The sequence below is a fragment of the Cyprinodon variegatus genome, unplaced genomic scaffold, assembly GCF_000732505.1.
Source record: "Cyprinodon variegatus isolate N-32 unplaced genomic scaffold, C_variegatus-1.0 Scaffold54, whole genome shotgun sequence".
Classification (NCBI taxonomy): domain Eukaryota; kingdom Metazoa; phylum Chordata; class Actinopteri; order Cyprinodontiformes; family Cyprinodontidae; genus Cyprinodon; species Cyprinodon variegatus.
This window is the reverse complement of record NW_015150507.1, coordinates 277,555-286,262: the sequence shown is the minus strand read 5'-3', so window position 1 is coordinate 286,262 and position 8,708 is coordinate 277,555. Positions and strand designations below refer to the sequence as shown.

The window sequence follows — 8,708 nt, the reverse complement described above, 5'->3', positions numbered from 1 at the left end:
CATCTGATCCTGAATGTGGAGAAAATGATGGAGACCATCGTCGACTTCAGGAAGAACCGGCCTAACCACGCTCTACTGCTCATCAACAGCTCAGCTGTAGAGGTGGTCAGCAGCACCAAATTCCTGGGGGTGCACATCACCACCTCAACACAACCTCACTGGTCAAAAGGGCACAAGAGTGCATGTACTCCCTGCGGAGGATGAGGAGAGCCCACCCTCCCCCACCCATCCTCACTACCTTCTAGAGAAGCACCATAGAGAGCGCTCTGACCAGCTGTCTCACTGTATGGTGTGGAGGCTGCAGCATCTCAGACTGGAAGAAAGTGAGAAGAGTGGTGAGAACAGCAGAGAAGATCATCTGGGCTCCTCTTCCCTCTAGAAAAGACATTTCATCCCAGCGCTGCGTGTCCCAAGCCCATGAGATTATCAATGACCCCTCACACCCCCAACATGGACATGGACAGCTGAATGTTGAAAAAACTCTAAATCATGTCAAAGACTCTGCATCAAACTGACCATATTAATGTTTTTTTGCAAAAAAAATTTTTCTCCCACAATGTTTACATTTGATCACTGCTGCACTTTAAGACATGGAAATGTCATGAGAGCTGTACAAAACAAAATTTTAACAATAAAAGTTATCTACGTCAAAAGAGGGCTTCTCAAGTAAAGGTTATACTGTTGAAGTAGGCAGTACAAATCCCTGTACTATAGAGGTAGGTTCATCTTATCTAAAATTAGGTGGAAACAGGAAGAACTAGTTTCTTAAATGATTTGGTTAGGGTTGCAACATTTTACTTGAAGATATAAAAACCAAAACATTGTAGTGAAAGAAAAAAAAAAGATTTTATTTGCTCTAGAAGTCAGAGTCCATCTGAGGAACACTCATTTGTTATTCTCTTCATAAGCTACACTTTCAACTCTCGAAACTGTTCAATATACAGTTAAAACTAATGCAAAAGCATCTTGCTATCAGAGTAATACGAAATTAAGATAATGGTCTAAAAACATTAAAGACACAGAAAAAACAAGCTAAGAAATCAAACAATAGAAAAATCTGAGAAAATGAAAAACAATTCATTTAGATTGATGAGAGTAGAGATGCCATTTAAGATTAAATCATAAATACAGGAAAACTGATTTAAATCCATTATTAGCATGGTAGAAGTATTAACATTGCTCTTTTTCCACCACAAGTTTAACAATAAGATTTTTAATTTAGAATCAGGTAAATCAACAGAAAATGCATGTCTATTATCTGGTGGTGAAGTTTGCATCATTTTGTGAAAGGTATATTCACCACCAGTCCTTTTGAGAATCTTTGAGGAGGCCATCGCTAACCTGGGAATAACCCAAACCCTTTAGACAATGGTCCAAATTGGTTTGCTGATTTATACCTGAGAACAGTATATGATAGGCTTCTAGACGTTCTGTTTGTTTATGGTTAATTAAGGGCCAAACTTAGGCAAACAGTTTTTACTAGTGACAAAAAACAAAGTTTAGTAAAGCTAATAATAGCATATAGATAAAATCCACAAATTACATATGTAATTTGTCTTTGTTTAAAGTATTGATGTGGTATCTTCTTTGATTGGCAGATCTGGATTTGTCTGGAGGGTTGAGGATTGTCCTTGTGGGAAAGACTGGATCAGGGAAAAGTGCCACAGGTAACACCATCCTGGGGAGAAGTGCCTTCAAAGAGGATCCAAGTCCGATGTCTGTGACCAAACACTGTGAGACGCAGAGCGGAGACGTAGATGGGATTCCAGTTCAAGTGATTGACACTCCAGGGCTGTTCGATACAGGCGTTGCAGAGGAGGAACTAAAACTCAGGATAGAGGAATGTGTCAAAATGTCGGTGCCTGGACCTCATGCCTTCCTCCTGGTGATCCGACTTGGAGTCAGGTTCACAGAGGAGGAAAGGAACGCTGTGAGGTGGATCCAGGAAAACTTTGGAGATGATGCATCCATGTACACTATCATGTTGTTTACATGCAAGGATCAAGGTAAAGCAGACAATGCCCTGAAAGAGTGCAAGGAGCTCCGGAGACTCTCAATTACATTTGGTCGCAGGTACCATGCCTTCAACAACAATGACGCAGATGACCGTCTGCAGGTCACAGAGCTTATCAACATGATCAAGGAAATGGTACAAGACAATGGAGGGAAACACTACACAAACGAGATGTATGAGAAAGCCCAGAGGATGCTAAGAGAGGAGGAGGAGCGGAGGAGACAGGAAGAGCAAGAGAAAAAGAAAGAAGAAAGGAAGGTCTGGGATGAGGAGAGGGAGAAACAGCAAAAAGAACGAGAGAAGAAGAAACAAGTTCGGAAGAAGAACATCCGTGTGGCCTCAGCTGTTGCTGTTCTGTTGGTTTTAGCTGGGGTAGTTATTGCAGTAGCAGCAAACACCACTGTGGCTCTGGCTCTGGGAGCTCCAACACTTCTCTTGGGGATTTTATGTGGTTTGACAGCAGTTGTCTTGTGGAAAGGAATAAAATGTAATGCTAAAAAGAACAGTCCAGTGTAATAAGCATAATGTGAATGTCATCTCTGACAGCAAAATTAGCTAATATTGATATATATTTTCCAACCTTTTCTGGTGTTCAGATTTTTTAGTGGAACAAAGTCAAACTAGATTACAAAAACATTTAAATTAGCAAACACCCTTTTTTCCCAAAACTGTTGAATTTAATTTTTAAATTAACTTCACAGACTAAAATAAACCTCTTCAATGTACAACGCTGAAAAATGACCCACAGCTAGATTATTTTTGACCTTGCAACAAGTCTGAAATTATCTGTATCACTGAAATATTTTCTGTCATACAAAATATTTTACTTTTAAAAATGTGAAAATCAATGATGTCTGTGATAAAGCATTGCCTCTGATTTTACAATATTTTGAATAAAATCAGAAAAGAAAAGAACTACATAACAACGAAGTAATGGTATTAATTGAAAGTGCTTGGGTTGGACTGAATGTTTTCTCATTGTCATTTGTTTTCTCACAATTAAAAAAAGTCTGTCTTACTTGTTGAACAGTTCAATAGTAAAAAAAAATATTCGAACATATGTGATGTAGATAATTAGTCCCTTAATTTAAACATTCATATCCTTAGAGAAAAAACGCTCAACAAAATTCCTACACAGCTGATCCTTTGCTTCTTATTCAAATTATGACCTACCACTGTTTCCTGTCCTGTATTTATAGTCACATTGGTTGAAAGGAATTGTTAAATAAACAATGGGTAAAAACTCCACCCACTCCTCATTTTGTAAATATTACTAATAATCGCACCGCTGCTTAGGTATTCAAAATAGTTCTAGAGAAACTATTTACTCTTTGTTTTATTTCAGCTTGAAACAAAAATATGTTTTCTGAAAATATAATCTCCAGCTTTTCTTTTCTGTAGCTACGTATTTTATGGAGTTCTTTTGTCTTTTTGTAACATTTAATACAAACTTCGTTGAAGAATTTTATCCCTGCCCATCAGCACAGCCCTAAACCACGAACCAAGAGAGGCACTGTTAAACTTGAAATCACCTGTGTTGGTTTGTTTCCTTCCTTTGGCCTCCTCCACATTTACTAGCTTGTCTCCTCGTAGTGCCTCTCCAGCCTCTGGACGCTACGCTGACAGAAAGTAAACCGCATTGATGTGCCCTCCTGCATGAGCTGCACTGCCTGAGCCACTTGTGAGGGTGGTAGAGTGCTACGACTGTGAAAGCACCACCAGCATCCAAGAGTGACCAAAGCATCAGACAGAAAGCATAGGTACTGAGAAGTGGTCTGTGATCCCCACCTGCAGAACTTTGAAGACTTAAGACCTTGATGCTGTGTAAAGAACAGAGCTTGGATTAATAACACAATAGATTTATGGCAGACTTTCCTCCGTTTCCTGGACATTGGTGGAGGGAAGTCAGAGAAAAGAGGGATCTTGAGTGTAACTGTCTGTGAGGCAGACAGTGGGGTGGATAAGGGTTCTTCTAGTGAGCAGAAAGGAGGCTTGGTTCGAAGTTTAATGAAGAGAGTCTTGGATGATGATTAGATTCATAGGGGTTGCTGTCCATCATTGATTGACTGGGGCTTGGGGGAGATGCGTCAGCAGGTGAGGCTGATAAAGAGTCTTCCAGGTTGAATATTTGCTCAAGTTTCATTTGCGCTTTTCGATTAATATACGAGTCAGACACGTGCAATTGGTATAGTTTAAGGAAATTTAATAGTACCTTTTAGTCAAAGTGTGCATAGGGAGCTTGTTCATAACAGTAGGTTACAGTTGTATCCTGAATAATTTTACCATCCTTACTTAATTTTAAGATAATTTTTGGACTATCTTCGATTTGCAAGACTATAAAAGTAAGATTAGTTTTTTTCCTTGTTCAATCCATTTTGCTTTGGATCTTACAAATACACCTTTTTTTTGCAGTTAGATGTCATCTAACTATTTATGAAGAGTACTTAATCCCTGTGTTTCCTCAATTTTTAAATTTACTTTTCTGCACAATATACAAATTTTTTCAACAAAGTATTTCTGTAAGTTTACACGAGTTTGCTGTTTTCTTTCTTTCTATACCTTTTTGTATTACCCAATGGTGTAACGACACAACAATAGGCCCGTAAGCAACATTATCTGTGTGGGCCTCATATGAAGTACAACACCCCCCCACAATTGCACAGGGGGCCAACCAGGTGTCAGTGATGGGGCCCCTAAACTATATCTGACAAATCCATGTGATTGGTTACCGAGCATATTAATTTTACCTGGCTGCAAATGTGCCATTGAGTGAAATTTTCAAATAATATTTGATTTCTGATTATTTTTTATGATTGCCACTGACAAATCAATAAGACAATGATCGTGGAGAGTTGATGTTAGAATATCACTCTTCCGGTTCAAATTGTTCACATTCTGAGAAAAAAGCCAGTAGTCTAACCTTGAACATGGGTTTATATAGGCTGGGCTGAACCATGTAAACTTTTTTGTGTTGGGGTTTTTGATTCAACAATAGTCCACATGGTTATTTAAACAAAAATTGTAAATAGTGTCCTCATAGTCTGGTTGTGGAACTTTGGGTTAATTAAAGTCCCCTCCTATTATTACATTGCCTGTTATATACATTACTCTCTATTCCCTACTATACTGTGAGAATTTGGCAAACATATCTTTATTCAGAGATCTGTTGTTTCAGATCAAATACCTCTACAACAACCGTAAGCCAGTGACCATTATCATCCTTTTTTTAAATTTTTTTACGGCACTAGTGGCTAATTTTTTTGACAGTAGACTGACAGGAAAGGTGGTATGAGAGAGGCGGATAAACACAGGTTGGATCCGAACCCAGGTTAGCCACGTCCAGGGCCAAGGCCTCCGTACATGGGTCATGCTCGCCAACCACTGTTCACGTCCACCATTATCATCATTTTTTTTAAATCAATATTTTCCCTGAATACCTGTGAAACATAATCATCACTCCCGTTGAGTGAGAGGTTCCATGTGAAAACAAAATAGTTTTTCCCCATTGTTTTTCCTAAAATATTTTGTTGTGCTTGCTAGAATGAGTCTTTTGTAGCAAAATAAAATTAGCTTTGACCATCTTACAATATAAAGCACAAACATTTCAAGAGCAAAAATGAACAAATATATGAATGTGCTTCTAAAAGAGCATAATGGAAATGGATGTGCATTTCCTTGTATACTCCCTAATTATCTCTTCCCTTGTGGATCGCATGCTGAATTGTATGATGATTGGTCGTGGTCTTATGTTGAAAGCAGGGTCATATTTCTTTCCCAGCAAATGTACTGTGTCCACCCTCTTGCAGAGTTTTTCAGCTGACACCGTAACTGTTGTAAGGATACCAATCACCATGTTTTTGTATCCTCTTTCTCTGTCAGCCTGAGAAGTTTCAGATTCCTTTGTCTTAGATACCACTCCACTTCCGGGTTTATTTGTCAGAATTTCAACTCATTTCTTGAGTGTGTTAATTTCCTCTTTGTTTTCCTTCATCGTCTTTTTATTGGTTTGGATGCATGCTTCAAAGTTGTCAAACTTCCTTTCCAACATGTCAAGCCTTTTCCTGAAATCTTTGTGACAGAGCTTGGATAGCATCATAGAGGCTTACCATACTGACTTGTTTAGTTTCACCTTGCTTCTTCATTTCCCCTCTGCATTTCCATTTTTTTCTTATTCGACTAGTTAATCAAAACAAACCTCACTTAAATCTGTCATACTGAAGGCTAATCCTGTCGTGTTAGCTGCACTGCAAAAACCATCTAGAAATAAGTAAAAATTGCTTAAATTAAGCATATTTACCCTTAATTTGAGCAGGTAAATAAGATGATCTGCCAATGGAATGAGTGTTTTTACTCCGAAAACAAGATAATTAGATAATATGCACTCGAAATAAGACAAAGCAATATTTTTTTTTTCTTATTTTAAATGTAAATTGTCTTGTTCCATTGGCAAAGTGTCTCACTGCACTTATCTAATCTGAGAAAAAATTACTTATTTAAGCTGGATGTTACTTTAGCATATTATGTTGGACCTGCAGTTGTCATGTGCGCTCACTCCGCCATCTTGCTTCAGCAATGTCCTATGTGCTGTATGTGAATTTTGGCAATATATCTTTTCTCCCATCTCAGGTGTTCTACATTTCTACAGACTTTGCAACAAGACAATGCTGCAGTATTTTTCTTGATGTCAAACCTTTGATCTCTCCATGACTTCATGGATTGAAAAGTGAACAACGAAAACAATATCAGCCTTAGCCCTTTATTTGATTTATTATTAATTTTCAGTTAAATAGACAAATATAGAAATGCTTTACCAACAAATCCATACATAATTCATACATAATTTAAATGAGTGATAATGAATTTAAAAGATTCTTAATCTTTTTTGATTATGATTAGAATAAAAGTAAAATTTTGTCAAAAAGAAGACAACACATTAAAATCATTGTTATTTTTTTTAGAATACAAAGAAAATGTGCATGGCAGTCACTTTTTAGCAGTGTCAAACTCAGCCACTAGGTAAGACTACAAACAGGTCATCTTCTACTACAAACAGGTCATCTTCTGATAAACCATCCAACATTTCTCATAATCATTTCACCTCCTAGAGCGGCCATGTTTGCCACTGACAAACCTGCAGTTTCCCCTGCCATCATTGCACCACCAACTGAAAATGCAGCTGCTCCTCCTGCTGCCCACATTAAGCGACTTCCTGCATTTCCCGCTTGTTGTCGAAGCCAACACCGCCATAGTTTCTTCTGAGCCTCATTGTACATGTCAATGGTATAATGATCTCCATTCAATTGTATCACCTTGTCTATAGTCTCAAATAGATCATTCACCTGAGTGCGATTTTCAATGTTTTTGTTCTCAAACACAACATATTTACCATTACATTCATTAGTGAGCTTCTTCATATCCTCACTTTTCTGCAAATATATCTCAATGGTGTCTTTGAGCTCGTCACCCCTGGTGAAAACAACAACTGTGTACTTTAAGACTTCCTCACCAAAGTTTTCTGTTATCCACTTGATTGTATTCTTCTCCTCCTCTGTAAAGCGTACAGCGAGACTGATGACAAGCAAGAATATATGTGGTCCAGGAAGAGACAGCATGATACATTTCTCTATTTCTTTTTTCAAGTCTTCCTCAGGGAGCTTTGTGTCAAACATCCCCGGAGTATCAATGATTGTCACTTTTCTGTCATTCAGGTGATGAGTTGCTTTTTTGCATTCCTTAGTCACAGACGAAGGAGACGAGTCGTCAATAAAAGCCTTCTTTCCCAGGATGGTGTTCCCTGTCGCACTTTTGCCCGATCCAGTTTTTCCCAGGAGGACAATTCTTACATCTTTGAAAGAACCAGAAAAAATGTGTTAAAGAGTTAAAGAGTGGTTTAGATCCAGGAAGCTACGTATAACTAAGGACTGACAAAAACATGAATAAGTCTCCTTAGGAACAAAAACATACTAACCTTTAGCCGAGTCTGAATCCATGTTGGAAAAGATATTATAGAAAACCTAGATAAATAAAATCTGGCTCAACTCTACTTTAACTGCAAAAAAAGGTCTTGCTCTTGGCTCCAGCTTCGTGTTGTTTATACCCTAAATTCTTATTCCTCCACCACAACAGTAGTCCCTCCCTTTTTCCTCCTTAGTTAAGCTAAACACTCTTCCAGTGAAATGAAACTGTCCTGTGTTTTAACCCAGCCTGTTTCATGAAAAATGAAACTCAGAGAATAGCAGCTAAGATAATGGAAAGCATGTAACACACACTTATGGGAAACATATGGCATTTAATATAATTTGATTGACTAGTTTTTATTTAGCTCCACATTTATAGTGTTGGAATTATTCATTGTCATTTATGTATAAGCTTGTTGAAACCCATATGTTACCAATCTGTTTACTATATTAATTAAATAACTAAATAAATAAAAAACTAAATAATTTTCCTACACTTGGTGTAACATCATAAAATATAGGAGCGAATAAAGGGGAGTGGCGGCCTGGTTAGGGCATGGTGCTTGCAATCCTGAGGTTCTGAGTGCGAGCCCACGATGGCAGCTACTGTAATTACATAGGGTGACCAAACGTCCGTATTTCCCGGGACATATCCGTATTTCACGTCCTGTCCCGGGCGTCCCATGTCCCGGGCGTCCCGGGTTTTTTTTTTAGAAAAAAACAAAAAAACATTGTAT

General features: G+C 38.0%; 2 protein-coding genes across 2 annotated transcripts in view; one reads left to right on the top strand and one right to left on the bottom strand.

The window, feature by feature from the left end:
• The window catches only part of LOC107082468 (GTPase IMAP family member 7-like), a 5,049-nt gene extending 1,822 nt beyond the window's left edge, over nucleotides 1-3,227 (top strand). The window contains exon 3 of the mRNA XM_015371161.1: nucleotides 1,599-3,227. Coding sequence (XP_015226647.1) covers nucleotides 1,599-2,530 — 932 coding nt within the window. The 3' untranslated portion in view covers nucleotides 2,531-3,227. The remainder of the gene's footprint in view (nucleotides 1-1,598) is intronic.
• A 3,628-nt stretch (nucleotides 3,228-6,855) lies between these two features.
• LOC107082439 (GTPase IMAP family member 4-like) lies at nucleotides 6,856-8,265 on the bottom strand. The gene is made up of 2 exons (XM_015371122.1): nucleotides 7,983-8,265; nucleotides 6,856-7,859 (listed from the first exon to the last, which is right to left on the bottom strand). Exons 1-2 carry the CDS (start codon nucleotides 8,002-8,004, stop codon nucleotides 7,069-7,071), a joined length of 813 nt encoding a protein of 270 aa, XP_015226608.1. The 5' UTR covers nucleotides 8,005-8,265; the 3' UTR covers nucleotides 6,856-7,068.
• Between the last annotated feature and the right edge of the window lie 443 nt (nucleotides 8,266-8,708).

Bases quoted from the DNA above. Each gene is read 5' to 3' on its own strand.
- LOC107082439 (XM_015371122.1), bottom strand. From the start codon at position 8,004: ATGGATTCAGACTCGGCTAAAG. The intron at 7,860-7,982 runs GTTAGTATGTTT...GTTCTTTCAAAG, and splicing joins GGATTCAGACTCGGCTAAAG to ATGTAAGAATTGTCCTCCTG.